The sequence below is a fragment of the Guyanagaster necrorhizus genome, assembly GCF_019112545.1.
Source record: "Guyanagaster necrorhizus MCA 3950 unplaced genomic scaffold BT62scaffold_57, whole genome shotgun sequence".
NCBI lineage: Eukaryota > Fungi > Basidiomycota > Agaricomycetes > Agaricales > Physalacriaceae > Guyanagaster > Guyanagaster necrorhizus.
The window spans coordinates 86,261-110,128 of NW_025064936.1; the positions used below are offsets into that span (position 1 = coordinate 86,261).

The window sequence follows — 23,868 nt, forward strand, 5'->3', positions numbered from 1 at the left end:
AGAAGTTTATTATCATGACTAGCAGTGAAGTACATCCAGCTAGCATCCAAACCCAGAGTAGAAGCAAAGTGGAACTTATTAGCCTATAGCTAGCATATCTGGTCTGATATAAAATACATACAGTGAGGATTTCTTGGGCATAAATAACTAAAGGTGCCCATAGTTCAGGGAATGAGCCACAACTGGGAAGCTTAGCTGCCTCAGATCACCATGATTGATCAATCACAATCAATAGCAAGTCTAGAAGTAACAAGCAGAACCATGGGATGGTCAATTATATAGTAAATAATCATAAGCTATAGGAACAGAGTGCCAGGGGAGTCCTGAGGCATCTGAACAGGATATATGAGGCATGCCAAGGTGGAATAACAACCTAATTTTGGGACTAGCCAGGCAAAGTGAGTAACCAGACCAAATTATTTATAGATTCTGTATCAGTTAGTTATATATAAAAGCAGGACAAAGGAGAATCATATGGCAGATGACCCACCCCTGCATTTTAGGCATTCTAGCTCTCAGTAGTTAGTCTCTGTATCAGTGGTTTTTTGTGTGTAACCTCAACTTGGATAGCATTTGTTACTAAGTCACCTGTATTAAATAAGAGTTGAAGTCTTTATCAGACTTTGGGTTTTGGCATAATTTGGATTCTGGCTTAATAAGGGTTTTGGCATCTGAATATCAGTTCTCTGGTTTCAAGGACCACTAACTAGCCACAAGTGCAGCTAGCTAAGTTTCAGTGCTTGAGAGACTTGGTATTGGGTTTCAGAGTATTTCTAAGTTAAGCTGGGCACCATAGCTCTACAGTTTAAGTCTCAATTCACATATCATGTTTTATCCCTACTCTCTTCACAAGTATTGCACCTTAGAATGTAAACTAGCCTTGAATAAACTGCCTTTATATCTTCATATTTGATTTATCTGAGTCTGCAGAGTGCTTCTATTGTCTTCAAACCACCCAAACTCACCCATATTGGTGATTGTGCATTGAGTGGTTAGGTGCAGGTGTCTGAGAGTTCTTTTCTTATTTTCCCCTCTTAGTTGCTTAGCCATTTTTCAGCATATCAGCATGTGACTAGAATGATCATCTTTGAAAAGCAGTCAACAATGATGATGATAGCATCATAACTGTTGCAGTCCAATAATCAAGTGATCATATCCACTGAGATATGGGTCTATAGTTCTTTTGGTATCTTGTTGAAATGGGTGTAGCTTGGGCCTGGGTTGTTGATTTCACCCACTGACAGGTTTCACATCTCTTGACATACTTTTCAATGTTCTGTCTTATCTTTGGCTACCAGTATTCTCTTAGCATCAGCCCCTTCATTCTCACAATCTCTGGGTGTCCCATAGTGATATAGTTATAGTGTATCATGATAATTTCCCTCCAGAGGTGATGATCTCAAAGAATATAGATCTGGTTGTTATAATAGATAAGGTCATTGATCTTAGTCATACCTCAGACATGATTGACTGAAGGTGTGACATGCTGATCCTATAGTCCTATCTTCCTCTGCTGGCATTATCATGGCCTAGAAGTATTCTGGCTTCAACAATGTTGCTCTGTCATTGTCTTCTTCTCTCTGGTCATGGTCCCCTTGCATACTTAACAGGTCTGCCTTCTTGTTGATCATTCCAGCCTTGTGGTGGAGCATATACTGATATTCAGAAAGTTCTATGACCTAGCATGCTTGTCATCAATTGAGTTTCTGTGAGGATCAGAAGTATTGGAGATTCTGGTGATCTGTCTATATTTCAAAGGTCAGTGACATGCCAATCAAGTAATGTCTCCACTCCACAAGAGCAAGTATGATCATCAGTAGCTCCTTATCATAGATCTTGTAGTTGCATTCAGTGATGGTGAGTGCCTTAGAGAGGAAGGTGACTGGCTGTCACTTTCTGTCTTGCTCCTGCAATAGTATGGTGCCAATCATGCCTTCACTCATATCAGCCTCCACTCAGAATCATCCCAACTCTGTTGGTACCACCAGTACCACATCCTCAGCTAATTGCTTCTTTAAATCCTTGAACACTGTCTGTTGAGAAGGACTCTATATCCAAGGAGCATTTCCTGTAAGCTGAGTTATTGGTCAGATGATTTTACTGTAGTCCTGAATGAACTGGCAGTAGAAGTTTGTGAACTCCAGGAATAACTGTAGTTCCTTCTTCCTTGTCAGCATAGATCACTCTATCACCCCTGCCATCTTTACTGGGTTCATCCAAATGCTTTCTTCACTGATAATGACTCCAAGGTATTTGGTCTTCAATATCTTGAACTCACACTTTTCAGCCTTGAGAAACAGTTTGTGCTTTCTTATCAGGGCAAGCACCTGCTCCATGAGGCTCTGATGCTCATTCTGATCTTTAGACATAAGGAGGATATTGTCAAGGTAGATGGTGATCTTTCTCATGATAATGAGATCCTTGAAGATATCATTCATTATCTATTGAAAGGTCACCAGCAAGTTGGACAATCTGAAGAACATAACTATGGGCTTAAAGAGCCTCCTGTTAGTTTAGAATGCTGCCTTCCATTCTTCTCCTTCTTTGATCTTAACATTGTTGTACCCTCATCTAACATTGAGTTTGGAGTAATACCATGCTCCTGTTACTATTTTTCCTATTTTCTTTTCTTTTTACTGGACTTATTCAGGATTGACCCCTATTTCTGCTTAGTCAAAGCACCTAGCCAGTGCTTAGGACTGTGGGAAGGCTTAGTCAGCAGCACCATCCAAATTCTACTGCACTGCTGTGAGCCTCACAGCAGCACAATGACAGAATACCTCTTTTGTTATTGCACAGCAGTAACAGCAGTAACAGCTCAACAGCAGACAATACTCTTTTGTAGGTAGCTTGGCAACACTGAACAAAATGCTCTACAGCATCAGGAAGGACAATTAGGTAGTTATATCTTTAGAATGGATGACAATTAGTATATAAGTAGTGTAGCTCTCACTGTAGTAACCCTAGCTTCAAGCTAAAGTTTATTCTTTTACTATCTTATCTTGAGTGACTTGCAATGCCTTGACAACACAGCATCATCAGACACATTAAGTGAACTCTGACATTTAATCTGAAGTGTGAGGTTGTGTCAGTTTATCATGTGTTATTGGTCACATGGAATTTGGGCTTAACAGCTCTTTGTAGCTTATCCATGAGTTTGGATATCAGCAGAGATGGATATCAGTTCTTGACCATCATTTTGTTAAGCTTTTGGTAATCCTGAACCAGTTGTAGCTTCTCATCCTTCTTCTTGATAAAGAAGGAAAAAGCCATAGGGGACTTTGATGGTTGAATTTGCCTATTGGATAAGTTTTCATCCAAAAACTTGTTGAGTTCCTGTTGTTCAGGCTGACTAAGAGGGTATATCTTGCAATCAAGGTTAGCATTGGTATTTGGGATTAACTTGATCATGTGATCTCAGGGTTTTGGCTCAGGCAGTTCATTGAAGTTCTCCCTGTTGAAAAGATCCTGAAAGTCTTGTGCCCATTCATGCACCATCTCCTCAAACATTTTAGCTTTCTTTCTTGTGTTTGCTTTTGCTATCAGATCATTAGCATGATGTACTGCCCAGATATGAATTACTTGTTCCATGTTGATGGCAAGAATGGTTTCTCCATCCTCTATTTCCTTGTCTCAGCAATCTTCCAGATTCTTATCTGATAGTTCAAATGGCATTTTTCAACATCAGCAACAGGCAAAGGTGATTTGGCTGATCTTCCAGTTGACCAGTGGGTTATGGTGAATCAGCCAGTCATGTCTGAGAAAGATCTCCTTTGTTCCAAGACCCATGATGGCTAGGTCAATTTGTTCTGTATGGTCTCTGATGATCAAGTGAAGTTTGATGAATTTAGTAATCAAACTGGCTTAGTTCTTGATTTCATCTGCATTGTACACTGGAATCAGAGCCACAGTGGCTTGGGTGGAAAGATTGTGCTTGGCAACAAAAGCACAATTGATTGAGCTCTCAGTGCAGCTGCTGTCAATCAGAGCAGTGATAGCATGTGTGGTCCTCATGGTAAGAGTCTCAATCTGGGCTTTGGTAGTCAGATCCCTTCTGGTGGTCTTTTGCTGTCAAATGTACTTCTTTGGCCCCCATAACTCATCAAGCCATTCCAAGGCTTGGCACCTCTCTGCCTTTCTCATTCCTTTGATCATTTCATTGATGATTTCCTCAGCCCTGGTTTTGTGTACCCATTTTTTGAGTACTGCCTTGGCCTCAGCTTCTGTTTGGGTGTTTTTGATAGCTTGCCATGTCCATTCAGTGTCAAATGGTTTTAGCCAGCTGGTGGGAGTCTCTCTCCCAGTTCAGCCCATGAGCAATTGAGATTTTTTATGTGATTCAGACAGTAGTGTGGTGGTAGTGATAGTGGTACTGGATATATTCAAATGCACAGATAATTTATTAGTAACTACAGAAGTATTATGAGTCTGATCAGCAGCTATATATGACACACCATTAGGTCCTTTGGCCAATCAAGCAGAATTGCTCACTCATTGGCCTTATCTTTTACCTCCTCAATCTTTGTATCCTTTCTGTTTTCCTCTATCATATCTGCTTCCTTCTGCAGCTTGGCAATCTGAGCCCTGGTATTCTCATGGATTTATTTATTCTTTGGGCAGCTTCTTACCATATGGCCTTTCTTTCCACAATTAAAGCATTTCTCTTCTTTCTTTAGCTGATCAATGCCCATAGGCTTTTCTTGCCCTGTATAAGTAGTTCCTGTTGCTGTCTTCTGCATTGTATAGGAGGGGGTGGTGCCAGTTTTGGCAGGAGTGGGTGACTTGTTGAGTTTATTTGGGTGGTTCAGTTTGCAATCATTCTGCTGATAGGCATTGGCTGTCTTCTGCCATTGTTGCTCCTTGTTCATAATCATGATCCAGTCCTTCTATTCTTCATATCTCTTCAGAATATTGATGCCAATGTCTGAGATAATCTCTGTGTAAGAGGCCAGTATTCCAAGTTTCAGAGTCTTGACCATGCATCCATCATCATCAATGTCATGGAGAAGTCTGGCTAACTTGGTGAGTCATTCCAGCTCATCAAAGTATTCATTAGCCATCTTATTGCTCATCTGTAACTCCTTCACTTTGTTCTTGTGAACTTCTTGTATAGCAGAGTCAGTGAATTTGTCACAGACTATCTGTTTGAAGGTTTTCCAGGATGGCAGTCAATGATGCCTCCTGGTAGTAGAATAGAAATTGCCAACCTGTAGGGTCCACTAAGTCTTTGCCTTGTCCTCAAAGTGAGAGACAGCAAAGGTAACCCAGTAGATATTAGCTGTTATGTAGGTGGAGTATACCTTGAAGTACTATTCACAGTCACTGAGAAATCTGTTGATGTTGTCAGAGAGCCCCTTGAAGTGGTGCAGCTTCCATACAAGATCAGGCTGGCACTGAATGAGGGCAGCATTGGCAGCTAGAGGCCTCATCAGATTCAGGTATTCATGGAATGGTGGGTGCTTCCATTTCTAGGACAGTCTGAAGAATGAATGGAGAGAGTTGTTGTCAGCAATCAGACTCCCAGTTAGTTTGGTTGTCTTCTTCACAATTTGCCTATTAACAATAGTGAAGCCCAATCTTTGAGCTTCAGGATCATCTCCTTCAGCTTGATCACTGAGTCTGGCTTCATCAGCAGGCAGTTGCCTGGCTAAGAGCTGACTTCCTTTACCCCTCCAAGGGTATCAGGCTGGGACCAGCACTTTTGCACATTGGAATCACCATCAGGAGGCATAGGTGGTGATTGATCAGATAGAAAGTGCTGTGTACACAGCATGCCTTTGGTTATACAAGAGGTGTGTTTGGCATTGGTTGAATGTTGAACCTAGACTTGTATGCCAGCAGGGGTTCCATTCAGATCTCTAGATATGCTTCATTGAATATATAAATTGCCTGCTCTATAGTATTATACTGTAAAATGTCAATTTTTTCTTGGTCATCTGCTTTGTTATACTTTTGTCCTAAGAGGGTCATTCACCAGGTGATGTCCTCCTGTAATCCTGCTACTCATTCTCTAAACATCTGATTAAATTCTCCTTCTTGCTCTCAAGTGATTTCCTTAAGGAGCTCTTCTGCAGAAAGCACCTTGGTTAGCAGAGGCCACTCAAATCAATCAGATTTCAAGAGACTCACCAGTGCTTTCATTGTCACTTGGGAATCTTCCTGGTTGGCTGGTTCCAGGGTGAGCAGTAGGCTGACTTCAGGAGGGTCCAGCAGCTGGCTGCTCAGTGCTTTCTTGGCTTCTTTGGCTTCCTTCTGTTGTTCCCTCCAATTGCTTTCAGTACTTGTGGACTTGGTTTTAGAACTTATTGTCATGGACAAATAGTCCAGCAACTTGTCCTTGGAGAAGTCACTGGATAACATCATCATTATTGTAGGCAGATTCTGGCCTTTGGATACCATAGATGGATAGAGGGGTTTCTTGCAGGAGGAAAGAGAGAGAGACTTGAAGAGATCACTCTGACTCAGTTTTGAGCCAGCTGTGTTCTTGGAATGGCTTCTGAGAGAGGGTGGAAGGAGTTCTAGCATGGCAGTCTCTATGCTGGTATTGGTTGATAGCTTCAACCATGATTTTATAGATTTAGTCACTAGTGGAATCTGTGTCTGATGGGATCTCAGAGGTCCATGGAGTCTCTGTCCTATGAGCAGAGTGATAGTCACTGGCTGGAGCCAATTTGGTGGCACCACCAGAGGAGTTTCTAGAATTGTTTTCATTTCTACATTCAGAGGTGGCAACAGAAGGATCAGGGGAAGATAAAGCATTAAAGAAGTCACTAGAGAGGTCACCAGTAAGGCCTGGCAGGACTGAAGAGAAGTGTGCCAGGATTCAATTGAAGCAGAGCCTTTGCTGCTCCACTGAGATGCTGTCTCTGGGTCTCAGTGGGTATTGGAAGGAATTGGTTCAGTTGGTTTCTTCCCTTTGTATTTTGCTAATAACTTCTGGAGTTTGCTGAAAGATGATTTTTGATACAGGCCCTTCTGTGGGCTTGGAATTTCTGATAAGGTCTGAAGGGAGGTTGTGGAAGGGGAGAACAGGGGAGACATTTCATTGGGCTCAATAGAAGGTTTGGAGGGATTGGTAGTATCATACAATCTATGCAGTTACTGACTGGTTTTCTCAGCAGAGGTAGACTATGATGGAAAGCCCAAGCAGGGTGCTGATAATGGCACTCAAGAGCTTAAAGAAGAGAATAGTGATATTAGTGGTTGATGTTGGCATTCAGTTTCCTTCACCTGATGATGGCATAAGAAAAGAGAAGCTAGAAGCTTCAAGCTAATTGTTAGACTGCTTGACATGTGACTAGAACATGTGATAAACTGATACTGTATCAAGTTCATACAGTCATGTCAGAGTTCACTATATGTGTTCAAGTGTGTGCAAACAGGGTATTTACAGAGCAAGCTCAAGAAGGGTAAGCAGTATAGATAAACTTTAGCTCAAAGCTGGGTATCTACAGCAAGAACTATGCTACTTATATACAGTCTGTTCTGTGATAATAATAGTCCTACTAATTGTACATATCTGCATTATAGTCCTTGTTGCCTCTGGTTGTTGGGGGTAGAACAATGATGTATTGTCTGTTGACAAGACACTCATCATTGTCTGAAGGACAATAGCATGGGTTACCTATTATAGTTGCATAATCCTCCCATGCTCATCTGTAAGTGCCCAAGATTAGATAGACACTCTGATAAGATAAAAGATAAGAAAATAAGAAAAAATTGTAACATTCACCTTGAGTGAGCCATGGTGGAGGACAAATATCAGGAGGCTGTGGAGAGGCACTCAGAGTGGAAGACAGAGTGGGCCCAGAGGGAGAGAGAGAATAAGGTGAGAACAGAGCATGCAGCTTGAGATGAGAAGATGAAGGCACTGCATCAGGTGGCAGAGGAGAAAAAGAAGTTGGCCTGTCAAGAGCAGGAGAGACAGAGAGTGGTGAAGAAAGCACAGCAGCAGGCAGAGGCCCAGGAGAGATGAAGGATAGAGCAAGAGGCATGAGAGCCAGCAGAGGCTGAGAAGAAGACAGAGTTGGAAGTGTAGAGAAAGTTGGAGAGAGCAGAAGGGCAGGAGGACACCACTTTAATGCCAGCAGAAAACATTGACTTCCAGTGCAGGAAGTTGCTAGCAGAGATGAGAGTGGATCCAGCCAGCCCTGGCATGCACTTAGTGAGGGTCTCACAGAGTCCACTTAAGGGCTGAAGTTGAAAATTATTATTGAGACCCATGATTTTAGAGTGCACAGAGTCTAAAGGCTCATCAGCACAATAATAACCAGGCTAACTGTGACTCATGCAACACTCACCATAACAATAGTATTGTGAGAAGACAATAGTGTGCTCATGCAGCAGAGAGGTTATTGTTATTGGACAATGAGTAGTAGACATGACAATCATCTGTAGAGTGAAGGGTTTTTTGGACAGTATTTAAGACAGTAGTATATAGCAATGTACTCTAGTCTTGAGCTAAGCTTAATCAATACTGACTAAGCTTCTAGCTACTTAGTGTGACTATCACTCTAGTACCAACACTGGTGATTGTAGTCTACTGGTCTCTATATCTCATTTCTCTCATCATCATCTCATACCTTCTTATTATCATTTATCTGCTTTGCCTTCAGTTAGTGTCAGACCCTGGCAGCTGCAGTGCAGTGCATTTGTAGTTGTTTGATTATTGCCTGATAGAATATTGCTGATTGACAAGAAAGAGGAAGGTTGGTGGCACAGAATTGACTCCATGTATAGTGGATGCCATGCAGGGTTGACATGGTGGATAAGGCATCTGGTCAAATGGAGGAACAGTTACTGCCACTTGGGAAAAATGAGAAAAGCATGTCACAAGGAAAGTGGATAGTCTTGCAATGGTAGTAGCCTTGCAGAAGTGGAAGCAACTGCAGGATGTGAAAGTGGATATTTCATGTTGAATGGTAGGAACACTTCTGAAATGTGGCAAGATGTACTGCTGGACTATCCAATTTGGACATGCTACATGGAGAGTCCTGAGTTGCTTGATAAGAGCCAATCTGAGCAGATTGAATGTGAAGGGGATGTGTTTGGTGCCTTCCAGGGGTGAAGATGCCTCCTGGGATGTTGAAGCTGATCATGATGTTGAGGGTGCAGAACTGAGAGTGTGTGAGGGAAAGAGTAATGAGAGAAAAGGATGAGAAGAATGAATATTCATTGATGTCAATTTGGGATCAGAGAGAGGAAAGGAGAGTAGGTGACATCAATGATTAATCCAGGAGAGGATCAAGAGGCATGAGGTGGTTGAAGATGTACAGAAGGACATTGTCACATAGGCAATCACAAAAAGACAGTGGCTTCAGAGGTGTCTAAGAGGGGAATCTTGGTACATTTAGCCTGTGTGAAAGATGAGAGAAGGTGGATTTACCATGTTGTGAAGTAGCAGGCCGGCTAAGTTATCTATAGAGGCAGGGAGCTCGGGCTATTACTGGGGAAGAGATGGAGGGATGGCAATGATGCCTATATAAAAGTCTACCAGAACAAACAACTCTCTGTTGTTTGTATAAGGCTCGCGAGCTGCCCTTTCATTGTTCGAAGAATGACAATGACATGGCTCATGCCGTCACAGTGCCATTTGTGTTAGTTGAATGGTAGGTTGACCGGCAGCCGAATAGCCCACACACTCAATTCCAACTTCTAATAGACAGTAAAACATGTTCGCATTGCATTTCGAGCCAAGCAGATGCGCTCATGCTAATCCAACACATGCATACATAGTAGTAGACTTCTAATTTTCATGCGCATCTAATGATCGAACGATTTCCTACCAAGACGCCACGCCGGCTTTCAGAATGACGATGTAACATCCAGATGTAAAAGGAATTTTTTTTTTACCTCTAGAGCAAAGAGATGTGAATCGTGCGATTCTGGAGAGAGCTGCCGGACGGCTATGGCGAGGTTGTAGAGGTAGTCCTGGCGGCAAAGTGCGTTCAATGCGGCCGGCGGCTGTGGGAAGTTGACGCAGACAGGCCTACCTTATTAGGCCCCGAGGGACCGACGGATTTCCATATTGTGTGCGCGAGAGCGGGGAGAGGCTCCGCGCCGACTGGTTCATAGTGTTGGTCAGAGAGGAATACGCGGGCGACAGGGGGAGCTTACGGAACGACGGGTTGTCAATTCGGCCCACGTAGCACTTATCATCGGGATATTATTGCTTACCGTAAAGTCAGAAGGCGAACACTCGATAACTTACATACGCCTTTTTTTGTTTTTTTTGTCATCTGTGAGCCGGGGCGGGCGAGCGACGCAGGTGATAGGAGAGATGTGCTCACGTTGTGTATTATCGCTTTGTCGGTTTTGCCATCGGAAGTGTCGAGGCCGTATATATCGATGGTCTCCATCGTGTATCCATCCTAGAGAGAAAGGTTAATATTGGATAGGAAAGAAAGTTGGCGTTGGGACGACCTTTTCTCGATAGTCTGGGTTCTCCGGTAAGTGCAGGAAACGTACGGACAACATGTATGTATGTATCGTACCTAGGTAGTCTCTGACCTCAGACTCGTAAGCCGGGTCAATGGTGTACGCGATTCCTGTAGTTCGCAAATTGAAAAACACGAGTGGAAAGTAATAATCTTGCGAACCCCTACCGCAAACAATATCCTCATGCGGAAACGGATCCTAAGCGAGGTAAGGAGGAGGACAGGAAATTCGGACGACGAGGCGTGTACGCACATCGCCCGAGAACCTGTCCCAGTCTTCTATGTGTATGAGTGTGACGACGCGTCCTGGATTCTATAATACCTCGTAAACACTATGGACCCGTTTGGCAGAAGACGGAGTATATGATATACTTCTGGTGTTCCTCTGTGATCATGCGATTTCTGCGCGAATCTACGAACGTATCCTTTCAAGAACCCAGGCACTTTGTAGATGTCAGTATATGCGTTTCAATCATACACCCGTGGCCCAAGGCCTTGCCTTTTGCAATGGTATGTGGAGGAGGCTATGAGTCTTAATGAACAACAGCCAAAAAATGATGGGGAATAAGCGATACTTTGAAGATAAGAGATCCATATCCGAATATGATGAATGGAGGACGCTCGGTGGTACCTGCAGTGGTGGTGGTGGTGGTGGTCGAAGCCATAGATGATAGATCGATCAAGTGGAGATTGAAATTAGGCTTTCTAGGTCGGCGGCAATAGCCGATGCCAAGCGTCGCCCGAGTAAGCACTACGAACCGCATTCTGTCCTTGATAACAGACTACGGCAGTACGAAGCCTCCAGTCGGTCTGCTTGATAATAAAGTTTAATACACCCCAAGAAGTTGAAAGGTTCAGATAGTTTGAATAGAAGATGCGAGTTGGCTATATATTTAACGTAATGTACTGTTCGAAAAAGGTCTTTCACTCCTATAGTCTGTCAAAAGAATAGCACCGCTGCTGCCGTGAAAGTCCACTTGGAAATTTATCCCAGTGGCCAGTGAATCAAAAAGGCTCTGTGCGGTCTCTCTTGTGACCACATCGGCCTGGAAAGAAGAGCTGAACGATATAGTGTCCGCAGAGCTTTTCTCCACCGTCTGAAGGGGAAACAAATGAGATCATACGGACATGGGCCATCCCATTAGACGCCCTCCTATTACTCGCTTACATCATTATCCCATTTTGGCACCTAAATTCATTCTCCGCCCCGAACAGCTTTTCACAGCAAAAACCGTCGACGCGAAGGCGCCAGGCGCCTGTTTTTCATCTTTTGCAGGTGCCATCGCGCGATGCACCAGGAACTAACGCACATGGACCGTATAACGCAACTGCAAGATGAAATCCAACAGGTGCTTGCATCCCCCCTGCCCTGCCCAGCTGGGCAGAGTGTTGCTGATGACCAACCTCCAAGCTAGCTCCTTACCATCATGTCCAACAGCATTGCCTACCTCACCACGCGCGCCAATTTCCTGCAAGTGAGCCCGGAAGTGCCCGTCACGAAATCGAGGAACTCGGAAAAGTATGATGCTGAGGAGGTATTTGAGGGTGCGTGTGCTTGCCCTGTCCCGTTCCACCAACGCTCTGACTGACTGACTTTTTTTGATTCATAGCGAACAAGAAAGAACTGGTGACAGACCTGATGGCCAAGGCGAAGCAAGTGGAATATCTTATACAGTCCCTGCCACAGCCGGAGGCAGAAGAGGAGCAGGTACGCGATAGATACCATGACGTTAACTGTTTCGTGCTCTCACGTCGTCTAGGCGAAACGACTGCAGCAGCTCGAAGAAGAAATGACCGTGGCAAACAAAGAATACATTGCGGCATTACAGAGGACAAGTGCGTGGGTCCCCATCCCATTGTCGATGATATCCGATATCGGTTCACTGACCGCGTTGCTGGTTGATAAGAGAACCTCCATGCGCAAGTCGCAGACCTTCTCAGAACGATGCTTGCCGAGCACGACATTGACGCGGGGTGAATTGGATGGACGGGTGGGTGGGTGTTTGGGGCCCTCGTTTCGTTGGGAGGACCCTTGCACACAAGCGAGGTGAGATCGCTTGGGTGGTGGGATGACGGCACTTGTTGGCTCTGCGGTAGCGTCGTGTCTCGTGTCGCGTGTGTACTCTGGTCTCATTATATCTGTTGGAACTGCTGTCACCTAGCGCAGCTATTCAGTTGACGGCACAACTGAAAATAAATGTCGAGATTACTACTCGATAATGTTAAGTGATGACTGACTTGTTCGACGATTGATCCCGACGTCGACTGAAAGATCTTCTGTCAGCGGGCGTACAGTCTTGTCTCATGTGGTGCTGATATTGGTGAATATATACTCATCGACGACCCAGGAGATTACGATACCCTAATGAATGCGCTTTGCGTTGTCCAATGTTTCAAGTCGCGGTGAACAAACTGTAGACCTTGATTTCCTAACTTACACTTTACAGCGCTCTGGAAAGAAGTAAAACATCGATGGAACTGTTTCACGGAATTTCTCGTTGAGTACGATCGTCTACGGTCGGTTTTGTGGATGAGAATAGAAGCTGCAGTCCCCTGGACTTTCAGGCGGGTGGACATTGCCGAGAGACAGTCATAAATTCGCATCAAGTTCCTGGTTCATAGAACAACTTATAACCAGGAACTTAAGACGTTTGTCGTCTATCTCGGCGATCTCGGAGCCTTCCTAAAATCCAAAAGTCCGATAAGAAGCGCGCCGAAATTGCCGAGATAGTCATAAGCGCCCTACACTCGCATCTCAGCCCCGATTTCCGATAAATTAGTCTGGCAAGCCACTTTATTACTTGGATGTTCACGGAACTCGGATAAAGCCTCGGCCGGGGGATCTAGCCAATGTTTTTGTAGCTATCGGCTCGCTCGAACGTATGCATTCATATGAACTGTTTTAAAAGGTCCTACAGATATTGCGCCTTGAAAGCGATGGATTTCTGGGCGGAGGACGACCACCTATAGAAATTCAATCGGAGGTTAGAAATGGCAAAGCCCGCCCATGTTATAGGCTTTTAGCACGTGAGAGGAGCGAAGCGATCTTCAATTCTGATACCCGGGCCCTGTAACATCTTCTGTATCAATGTCAACTTGGAGGTATACTTGGACGTTCGAAGTTGGACTTGCCAGGTGCGCACAAACATTACCAAACTCTTTCGTCTCGCCGCCGCATTTTTTTTCTTCTTTTGCTTTTTTGGGTGGATTCGAACCGCGACCGCAAATACCTCCGTCTTGATTCGCCAGAGATCCCAGAAGTACTGTCAATCACATGCGCTAGAAGAAATCGCGTATTGCAAGTAAGTAACTAGCAGGCACGCCGCGGTCCTGATCAGCGTTCCCCGATCCCGAGTGTGGTTCTTCCGTATGGATCTTGATGGCGTTCGCGAGGGTGGGTGGTCTAGGTCGTCGGCGCGGGCGGGATATGTTACACCCCTCACCATGCCGTCGCCGCAAACATTGCTGGACGCAGTTTTATATAGGTTCGTTCACCAAACCACGATGCGTATATGACTCGTGTATAGATTCAGGATTACGAAGGTGGATGGACATAGCTACCGCACTGACCGCTGCAAAATGATAACAATCTCGCTCGCTCTCGCTTAGTATTTATCCAGCAATGCTTTGCGCCACACTAGAGGGAGAGGGAGGAAGAATCACCTAGCGGAACAAGTTTATTAGAGAGCGTGTGCCACGAAACAGGGAAAGGAGTGTGTACGTAAGTTCACAGCTTGACAACGATCGCAACTTGCTCGCTCGTGCAAATGATTGTTGCCGAACCACAGGGATCACGGAGGTCGGAAAGTCGGAGGCGGAGGCCTTCTCTGGACCTGATTTTCGTGAGAGTGTGTCTCCGATGAGCGGAGGAACGACAGGATCGGCGCGCCGATTCTGGGTTTGGGGGGGCTGGGAGAGCTCGCATGGTTTGTGGTCGGCACTTTTACCATCGGCAGAAAAAGTGGTGTGACAGCCTCCATTTGACGTTCAGAGATCTATCATTCGTTCACGGGAAGGAAAATAACCCGAAAAAAGGAAGGGAGAAGACGTGGTCCAAAAACGGCGCTGCGAAAGGAGCATTGAATTATAACTATGTATGTATGTTTTCCGTATCCCGCCCTCAAAAGGAACTGGCCAGTAGCTTGGACCCATAGTAACCTGACAGCGGAGCGATCAATACGCGCAGTTTGATTGTAGGTAGAGAAACTATGAAACGACACAGAAGGAAATCACAGGGTTTGGGGGGCATCCGAAACGCTCGTGCTACTTGGAGCAAAAGGAGAGATTCGAACTACGCCACACTTGGGGAGATTCGTGAAAAATCACATGCTGGAGAGTGTGACTGGCAGGGACGGGTTTAGCGTGCGAGGTGTAGGATACCGTGACTTAAGGTTTTCGGAATGTATACAAAACCTAAGCGACGCTCGAGTCCCTTCCCCTGTGTTTGCATGGAAACAGGAACTTCTTCGTCCTTTACTTGTCTCACCCAACTATACTGGGATCTAGCACAGACTGATTCAATCTCGGAGCGCCTAGAATGGGCAATCAAGAGAGAGAAAGAGGGGGGGGGGGATTTATATTCGAATATCAATTTTTACCTTACCTTTACCTGCCCAAGGTAAGTAAACAGAGGATTCGTTGAGAGGGCCGGGAGGGAGGACCCAAGCGTCGGTTGGCTAACTGCTCAGACATGGTGTGTCAATACTGAAGTCGGGGGGTACCTGTCCGAGAAGATCTGGCTCGCCGGAAGGTAACAAAGTGTTTCTTGCAGGGCTGTTATCCGAATCGCAGAAATGAAGGATGCTACTTGTCAGATTAGCATGAGACCGAATCGCGGGCGGTTCCTTATGATATAATTGAAGGGTCCGGAGCGACGGAGCGAAAAGCGAGTGATGAGCGATTTGACGAAAAGGGAAATAGAGTTGGGGGAGGGGGGGTGAATAGGCCCTTGAATTTAAACTCCGCCTCATCACTAAAATCCATGGGAAATGTTTTCCGACGTGTTCCGACAGGCATTTTGTGTCTTCCCACTGCCTCATTTGCCTCCGTTTTCCTCGTATAACCCCGACATCGCAAATGCTTGTTCCCCCTTCCCAAACCCGAAAAAATAGGGCCCAAAAATAATAACCCATTAGATGCCAAATCGAATCTACACTAGGTGTCGGCTAACTTTGTTGTCATCCCTCGCGTATCATGGAATTGGTTCTCGATTGTTTCCCCGAAGGTAATGTCCTTGGAGCCACGGACATATAACTATGGCTGCGTCCGCTGGAGAATGCGCTTGCTCACTTACTTCCCCTCGGATTCGCCACAATGACCCTGGCCCTCCCGCTGAGCGACCTCTCTCGTAACCAAGTCCTCCTCAAAGTGTCCCTACCTGATGGCGCTATCATTTTCGATATGAAGCCCTGCGAGTCAGGGCTTGAAGCCCCTTTGCCTCCCTCTGACCTGCAGCTGCATTTTACCACAACCAAGGGGGAGAACGGACTGGAGCTCGCGATGTGGGCTTCCAGTCGCGCGTCCAGTGCGTCGACGATGATGCCGCAGAATCTCAGCCCTTCTTGGGATTGGCAGGAGGACTTCAATGATGGTGTGTATCTATCTCTTTCGTCGTTGGCCCTTACATACAGCCTGACTGACTGACGCACGACAACAGATACGCTCCTTGAGCCTCCCCCTAGTGCAACTATATCGCCCCTTGAGACGTCATCTGCCTTCAGGGCTTGTACCGATACGCTTCTCGAATCCAGCTCGAATTTTCTTGACGCAGTACAGCTACCTACGCCACCAGGCGAGACACCCTGCATCCCCATGAACCAGATGCCAGACGCGTTCTCATCCCTGGATATATTTTCTCTGAATGGAATGATGTGGCCTGATTTTAACCCAGGTTTGTCCTTTCCTTGATATCTATCCCTGCAGAGCGTCCGTCCCTAACCTAAGAAACCTTTATAAACAGTGTATCCTGATACATCAGAGCCTCTCCCAGAGTTCCCCCTTCCTGCTCCCGCATCGAACTCATACCTCCCTCCCTCCCCCGGCTCCGACGTCACTTCAACGTCCACGCACTCTTCCTATCTCCCTCTCTCATCACCAGCCGTCTCCTCCACGCCCTCCACGTTTCCCTCCCCCAAAGAAGAGCCCCAACTCGCGCCTCCGCTCGGCTGCTCGCCCCCCGCTCCCGCCCCCGCTCCCACGACCGAAGGCAACGCCCTCCGCCCGCACCCCTGCCTCTTCCCCGAGTGCGGGCGCTGGTTCACGCGCAGCTACACGCGCAACGTCCACATGCTCACGCACCGCCGGTCGAACGACCCCAAGCCGTTCGTCTGCACTATCCCCGGGTGCTCCGAGGGGTTCTCGCGGAAGCACGATCGGCTGAGGCACGAGGTCCGGCAGCATGGGCGCGGGAGCAACTGGCGCTGTCCGCTGTGCCCCCTCAGCAAGTTTTACTCGTCCCAGAGCACGCTTGAGCGACATCTTAGCGAGAAGCATAGCGAGGGGGGGTAGGGTAGTCAGTTGCTATTACTACTACTACAACGACAACAACGAGTCGAGATCCACTCCCCCCCAATTCACTTACCCTGGGCCCCCTATCGCTGGCCATTTGGGACTTGGGTAGAAAAGTAATCTACCCCACTTAACCTATCTCCGAGGGCGTAACGAGTAGCTTAGCTGTATTTTGTCTTTTTTTTTTCACGTGCACTGTATATTATCAAATGATTCTTTATTAACATCACGTTTTTTTTTGCATTTTGGTCCCAAAACGACTGGTCCCCCGGTAGGAACGGGTGGGCAGTGGCCTTGAGCACTAGCGGTACCTGGCACCTAGCACCTAGCTGAGCGGCTAGTGTGTACCGGGAACACCCGATGAAACAACGCATAAAAACTCTGAAATCACACGCGCTCTCTGGCCAAGGTACCGTCTGTCTACATTTCCGAGACGGTAAGTACTAATATAATACGAAAGATAGCTGTTGCGAATGGACGGAGACTTTCGTTCCAGCTCCGGTGGTTTTACCATCGCATCAACAACATCAAAAACCGAATGGCAGGAAACTCTGTTTTGTTGTAGCCAGCCTGTAGTCAGCCTGACAGCCTCAACGGTCCAGCGAGACTTACTCGTATTGATGATGACACAGTGGATTATAAACACGTATTTTTCCCGTAACCGGAAACCGGTGTGGTGTTGCTGGGAAAACTTGAAAAATGTGCTAAGCCCTAAGGTCTTGTGGTTTTTTGACTTTAATGAGACTAAACGTAACACACACTCTCTCTGGAGAGAGAAACACATCGGCGTGGAAATCATACCGGGGGACGGAGGAGAGAAATGGCTCATTAGTGAAACGAGTTATCGATCGAACGGTCAGATTTCGAGAAAGATGCCAAACCAACTTGAGAGAGAGCTAAGAAGCACACGGGACGCAAACCAATCTACTACAAAACTGTAGGATGCAGCGCAGCGCAGCTTGCTGAATGAAACCCAAATAAGTGGAGGGGAAAATGGTCTAGAAGAGATGCCGAGGGAACAAGTTGAAAGCGAACTAGGGCCTGAAAATTGGATGCCGGACCTTTGGTCACGTGATTACCGACTCCCGCTCTTAGCGCAAATTGGGATGCTTGCTTATGAATCAATCGGCGTAGGGTCCTTTGCCTTCCATCACTCGTTCAGTCGGCGCCGACAAAGAGAGATGTCGTGGCGACATTTCACTCACTGACGATGTGAATGGTTCCGCAGTTCTTTTGACTCCGTACACAGGAAACTCGGAGGTCTGTGGGTTATCCACCTGTCAACCAACCTTTGAACGCATTGAAGCCTGCGCACTATTCCTCGAGCCGACTCGGAATTGTGTCGTCAAAAAACGTATTTAGCTAGGCGCTTATGGATGTTATCAGGATCGACAGTCAGCTGGATCTAATTTTTCTTTTCGAGACCCAATGATGATGCCGCTTTTCAGGCACGTTTCACAGTGTGGGGTCTTAGCGAAGTACGTGTGAAGAGGATGAAGCAAATGTAGGCGTAATGTGTGATAATGCCTTTCAGTAGGGCCGAGTTCTCCCGCGACGATACCCTCTTCTTTCTACCCTTTTGGTGCTATCAGTCAACCACGGCATTTAATAAAACCAGTGACATTGGCACTGCACTCGACAACTAAACATCCCTGTACGCAATTTTGTCCTCGGAAGACACAACTTCCTCGACAGCTGATCTTTCCACAAATAGTAGTATTTCTCTTTCCGAGTCGGAGGAACGCGTCATAACTGGCTGACAAGCGATACTCGGACCATCCGCTTTCGACTTTTAAAGTCCTTCTAAAGGGGGAGGCGAGGGTATAAATGCATTATATGTCGTCATACCCTCCGAGTCGGACCCATTAGCGCTGGCCACAATGATCGTTTCTTGACTCTGCCTGTAAAAGCTCCCATATTCACACGTACGTGTCGCCCTCCGACTATCTTTCCCAGTGTACTGATAGCTGAAGTACGACCCTGAATAAGATTCCCTCGGTGTTACAAGGGTCATCTAACGGCTTCTTTCTTTGAGAGTAATGCCCAGACTAATGTGTAGTGACGGGTAGGTGGACCCTACTTCCGAGTCGGAATCTCTTTGCCACGCGAGCAACTTTACGGTTTAAATAGTCAGATGGGGCCCCTTGTTCGATTTCCAATTATGTCCATCATCGTCCTCGTACTCGCGCTATGTGCCGCCGCGCTGGTCTACTACACGACGACAGCGTTATCGCGGACGCGTAGCAGACTTCCCCTTCCCCCAGGCCCCGAGGGAAACTGGGATTTTGGGAGATCGACTTCCTCGTTCGCGCACGTGTTTTATATTTTGGGCTCATGGGGGAGGAATGCTCATGGATAGGACTTTTTTAGGTCGTTTCAGGAATTGGAGACATTGTTTCAAGAATATGGCCCCGTCGTCACGTTAAAGTCGGGATCGAAGACGGTGGTGGTCATCGGTCGACAACAAGCCGCGAGCGACATCATGGAGAAAGAGGGAGCATCACTCGCTGACCGGCCAAAGTGGGTCGCAGCGAGCGAGATCGTCTCTGGAGGCATGAGGATCCTTCTCCTGAACTCTGGCAAGCGGTTCAGGAAGCTTCGACGGTTAGTGTCTGAAGTGGACTCCGTGCAACGGCCCCTCCCCGCTCATTCTTCTTCTTCCTTCTTCTTCAGAGCATTACATAGCCATCTGCAGGCGAAAGCAGTGGTCGATTACGAGCCACTCCAGATGCGCTACGCGAAGAACGTCATTCTGGACCTTATCGACGATCCGGACAACCATGCGTGCCACGCCAGACGGTAAGCCCGGTTATTCCTGATTTCGGGGGGTTGTTGATGGATGACCCCCTCCCCCCTTTCCCCCGTCGTAGGTACGCTGGATCGTTGATTCTGGCCTTGACGTATGGGCGGACGGCGCCCGGTCGGTCTGACGATCCGGAGATTGTCGCTGTGGCGCGTTGCCTGCAAAGAGTCGGACTCGCGGTCCGTCCGGGCGAATACAAAGTCGATGAATATCCGCTCTTACGGTCAGTTGGGGCGCCCTATGGACAAAAAATCATAGAGACTGAGGGTTTCTTACCTACCAGGTATTGGCCTTTCTATCGCAAGGAGCTCAGGGTATGGCACGCAGAGGAGTTGGCGCTGTTTAGGAGCCAGATGGATACCGTTGCGAACAACATGGTGATCTTTCCCTTCCCCCCCTGTGTGCTTCTAGATCTGCTCTCTGATCAATCTCTTCCAGGACACTGTCCAGCCGTGCTTTGGGAAGTACCTCCTCGAGCACCAAGGGGAGCTCGAGCTCAAGTATGACGAGCTGGTCTACCTCGCTGGTACCATGTTCGGTGCTGGATCCGCTACGACGGCAAGCGCGATTAGCCTGGTTATCATGGCCGCTGCGTGTTTCCCTGCTGCTCAACGTGCGGTCCAGCAGCAAATCGATGAAGTAATCGGAGGAGATCGCGGTGCGTTTCTGATCCTTCTCTGTGCGATATCTTTTTTATGACAAAGGACCAAAGCACCAAACTTTGAGGATTATGCGGCCCTTCCTCGAGTAAAGGCTTTCATATTGGAGACGTATCGCTGGCGACCGGTTGGAGGCAGTGGTAAGCGATTCCTCCTCCTACCCCTTGATCTCGGGAGAGTCTGAAGGTATGTTTTTACAGGATTTTCTCATCGAGCTTCGAGGGATGTTTTCTGGGTACGTCACTATCACGACGAATCTCTCTTTTTTTAAAATCTCCATCTGTTCCCCCTTCAGAAAAACTACTGCATTCCCAAGGGGACTGTGGTCATTGGTAACCACTGGTAACGTGTATTTGACTCATATACCATGTTGCTACTGTTCACATTATCCGTAAAAGGTCCATTTGTCGAGATCCCGCTCTGTTCGAAGATTCCGACGACTTCAACCCAGATCGTTGGCTGGATGATCTCGGACGAATCAAGGACGATGTTCCCTTTTTCAATTTTGGTTTTGGTAGAAGGTATGTCGCCCTCTTTATGAAGCCTGGGTGTATTATGTAACAAACTCGTTCAGAATCTGTCCTGGACAATATGTGGCTGACAAGTGCGCATAGACAGTTTCTCTTTTGGCGTGGTTTCTTATTTTTTTTTAAAATAACAGATCTCTGTTTATAAACACGGCGCTGATTTTATGGGCGTTTAACATAACCCAAGTGGCATCGGAACCCATCGATCCAACCAGTTTCGTCAGCGTCGGTGTTAGCATCTCACCGCAGCCATTCAAAGCGTGCTTCAACAAGAGGGTTGAGGGCATACATAGACTACTAGAAGGTTACGGTATCTCACATTAAATTTATTTTTTACAATTGTACAGTGTGCGTGTTGTATCTATATCTTGATCTGGTTCGATCTTATCGATAAGATTCACCATCGAGCCGGCGTTCGTCGATTCGCATGCTTCAAATGCCACATGTACGCGCGAGTCGGCCATCGGGGGGGGGACATGCTGACGTCCTGCTCTTTGAGCACCTGGACGTTAGGAATGCGCTCCGTCAGGATAGTGGCGTCCTCCTCCTCGGCTGGTAGGTCATCTGAATCCGAAACAGATATGGTACTGTGAGTGGATGGGGATGAGGAAGGAGAAGGAAGTTTAGGATCCAGACGGTGATGGTGGAAAGGTGATATCTTCAGGTCGACTATGGGGCTACCTCCCTCCCTGCGCGCCCCTGCTAACAACGCGATATAAGCAGTAGCGACGGCGTCATTGCCACCTTCGATTTGCACAGAAATGAGGGAAGGACAGAGGATATCACCACCAGTACGCGGTGGATTCTGTGATGGATACAACGCGGAGAGAATACTTCGCGTGAGATAGTACGGGCGCAGCCGGAGATGTGTAAGAAAGTACCCGAACACGTCTCTCCACATTGTGTCGGTGATATTAGTAAACGTATAGAGGCATTCCTTGATCACTAACGTCCTTACGTGGCTCAGGAGATAATGTGATATCATTCCTACCACTTCGGGAGGGGAGAACGGACCGCAGATGTAGATGATGGAATCTACTACCGCGACGAGTTGGTATGAGCTGCCGACTGAAAGAGGGGAGCGGATGAGACGGCACTCTTTTATGCCGCGAACATTTTGGAGATGCGTGCGGTTAGTATCAGGTATGAGTTGGGAAAGCTCCTCTGTCGGTAACTGCAGGGGGGCACCCCAGAAATACATGGCTGTAGATGCGGGGAGCGCAAGGTGAGATAACAATCGGGTGATGGGGAGGGCGTATCCCATGCTTCCGCAGTTCAGCTCACGTAGATGATCGAGCGGAACAACGCGATGCGACAGGACAGCCGGGACGTCACCAGCTGTCGACCTTGTCGGACCCGCGTCAATTAACGCGAGTTCCTCCAATAAGGGGCAGCCCTCCAGGAAATCGAGAAAGTCGCTCGTGGAGGGTCGGAATTCGCGGTCTTGTTGGTAGAGGCAGACGTGGGTGAGGTCGCGGAAAAGCCTTTTAGGCCAAGAGGTGACGTGTGCTAAGCAGAGCTGCCTCAGCTTGGGCATTTCCGCGCTGAAGAGAGTCGGTGGTAGGTCGTGAGGGGTGGAATTACGATCACTGTCGATCAAGATCGTCAGACTGACAAGGCTCTTTGCTGGTTTTTTGAGGAGTTCGTACAGAGGTGTCGCGGAGATCTGCCATCTGAACGCATCGATGTGGAGTTCGCGGATACGGCGTGTCTGGCTAAGAATGGTTTCGAGGTCCTGCTGATGTATGTTCCCGCTTCTGATGCCAACGTAGACAGTCAGAGGTGCCTTAGCAGAACGGCGTATAAAAGTCGAAGGAGCCAGATCGCTGTCTATTGTAGCCCATAGCCTTGCGCATGTCGCAGTTACAGCCCGCCAATGACGACAGACGTGCAGAACTTTTAGCCATTCCAGATGGTGCCTCTGCTTGTAAACGCCCGCACGAGGAATCGGCAGAAAGCTGGGGAGATGCTGTTGCACCATTAGAAATATTATGGCGAGTAGCTCTGGGGGAAGTCGGTTGATTGGCTGAAGGGAATTACGAGTGCCTCTGATCATTGCCGCTGCAATCCGGAGGCGCCTCTGATTGAGCCAAGCTGATTACTGCAGTCAGTCTTGGTGAACCTGCAGGTATAATTGGGTAATTTAAAATGGTTACCTGATCCGTACTCCATTTCCTCGCACTGGAGTGACATTTAGTGCCTAGGGAATGTTCAATGAAACAAGAGCCCTACCTTTTGTCAATCCGGTCAATCACAGCATCCAGTAGATCCTCCAATGAGACCTTATCCAAGATGGACAAATCCAGCATCGCGACGAAGAAGTTAATGTCCAGTTTGCTCACACTGTCACAGCTGCTCGTGGTTGCGAGTTGAGAGTACTTGAACACGTGTCGGATACGGGCCGAGTGTACCGCCTCATCGAAAATTGGATTTTACTCCACATTTGGAAATCAACCGACAGGGTCCTATTTTCTGTGTGGTCTCGGATCTTTTGACACGATCTTTCTTGGTAAGTACCAGCTAGCGCGGTCCCGGCGCGATCAATTTCTCTTTCTTCGGCTCTTTGGTGCTATAATTTTTCAGCCTGTTTTGCCTTCTCAAGAAAGAAGTGCGTGTCCAAGAACATAGATTTTTTTTTCTTATCTGAATCGTCCTTAAGGGCCAGGGGAGGTAAACTAACGACAATGCCTTCACTGCCAGGGCACTATCAGCCGCCCCCTAAAACTGAACGTAATTCTTAAATCAAATCCGCGTGTACGCGCCCCCTTCGGAAGCCCGAAAACCAATTGCAGTCGCGTCGAGGCGGGATGTGGGGTCAGCTGAGGCCCCGTGGGGTAGGGGACCATGAGATACCCCAATAATTTTCCCGTATAGGAGTCAGGAGTATCGGGACAATTTTTGCCATAAAACCTGCTCAACTCAGCCGCCGTAAAAAC

The 23,868-nt window shown here is 47.2% G+C and overlaps 6 protein-coding genes across 6 annotated transcripts; 3 read left to right on the forward strand and 3 right to left on the reverse strand.

Annotated features, from left to right (window-relative positions):
• Positions 1-9,804: 9,804 nt before the first annotated feature.
• Positions 9,805-11,101, reverse strand: BT62DRAFT_976405 (ChaC-like protein; the record flags this gene model as incomplete). Its single annotated transcript, XM_043189230.1, has 11 exons — positions 9,805-9,930; positions 9,993-10,063; positions 10,117-10,150; positions 10,290-10,370; positions 10,423-10,436; positions 10,494-10,547; positions 10,605-10,635; positions 10,690-10,749; positions 10,809-10,879; positions 10,915-10,960; positions 11,012-11,101. 11 exons carry the CDS (start codon positions 11,099-11,101, stop codon positions 9,805-9,807), a joined length of 678 nt encoding a protein of 225 aa, XP_043033459.1.
• Positions 11,102-11,288: 187 nt separating this feature from the next.
• Positions 11,289-12,668, forward strand: BT62DRAFT_989428 (uncharacterized protein). Its single transcript, XM_043190158.1, has 5 exons — positions 11,289-11,785; positions 11,852-11,981; positions 12,047-12,144; positions 12,197-12,272; positions 12,344-12,668. The coding sequence occupies exons 1-5, from the start codon at positions 11,726-11,728 to the stop codon at positions 12,412-12,414; spliced, it is 435 nt and encodes a 144-aa protein (XP_043033460.1). The 5' UTR covers positions 11,289-11,725; the 3' UTR covers positions 12,415-12,668.
• A 2,779-nt stretch (positions 12,669-15,447) lies between these two features.
• Positions 15,448-17,131, forward strand: BT62DRAFT_938490 (uncharacterized protein). The gene is made up of 3 exons (XM_043187552.1): positions 15,448-16,026; positions 16,093-16,326; positions 16,396-17,131. Exons 1-3 carry the CDS (start codon positions 15,750-15,752, stop codon positions 16,941-16,943), a joined length of 1,059 nt encoding a protein of 352 aa, XP_043033461.1. The 5' UTR covers positions 15,448-15,749; the 3' UTR covers positions 16,944-17,131.
• Positions 17,105-17,957, reverse strand: BT62DRAFT_649153 (uncharacterized protein). Its single transcript, XM_043181754.1, has one exon. The coding sequence runs from the start codon at positions 17,770-17,772 to the stop codon at positions 17,281-17,283; it is 492 nt and encodes a 163-aa protein (XP_043033462.1). The 5' UTR covers positions 17,773-17,957; the 3' UTR covers positions 17,105-17,280.
• Positions 17,958-19,104: 1,147 nt separating this feature from the next.
• On the forward strand, positions 19,105-21,256 carry BT62DRAFT_911803 (cytochrome P450; the record flags this gene model as incomplete). The annotated part of the gene is made up of 12 exons (XM_043183844.1): positions 19,105-19,259; positions 19,314-19,547; positions 19,617-19,742; positions 19,814-19,969; positions 20,030-20,123; positions 20,185-20,404; positions 20,459-20,545; positions 20,606-20,640; positions 20,701-20,747; positions 20,804-20,926; positions 20,980-21,009; positions 21,067-21,256. The coding sequence occupies 12 exons, from the start codon at positions 19,105-19,107 to the stop codon at positions 21,254-21,256; spliced, it is 1,497 nt and encodes a 498-aa protein (XP_043033463.1).
• BT62DRAFT_938493 (uncharacterized protein) lies at positions 21,244-23,301 on the reverse strand. The gene is made up of 3 exons (XM_043187553.1): positions 23,165-23,301; positions 23,089-23,113; positions 21,244-23,026 (listed from the first exon to the last, which is right to left on the reverse strand). The coding sequence occupies exons 2-3, from the start codon at positions 23,102-23,104 to the stop codon at positions 21,330-21,332; spliced, it is 1,713 nt and encodes a 570-aa protein (XP_043033464.1). The 5' UTR covers positions 23,105-23,113; positions 23,165-23,301; the 3' UTR covers positions 21,244-21,329.
• Between the last annotated feature and the right edge of the window lie 567 nt (positions 23,302-23,868).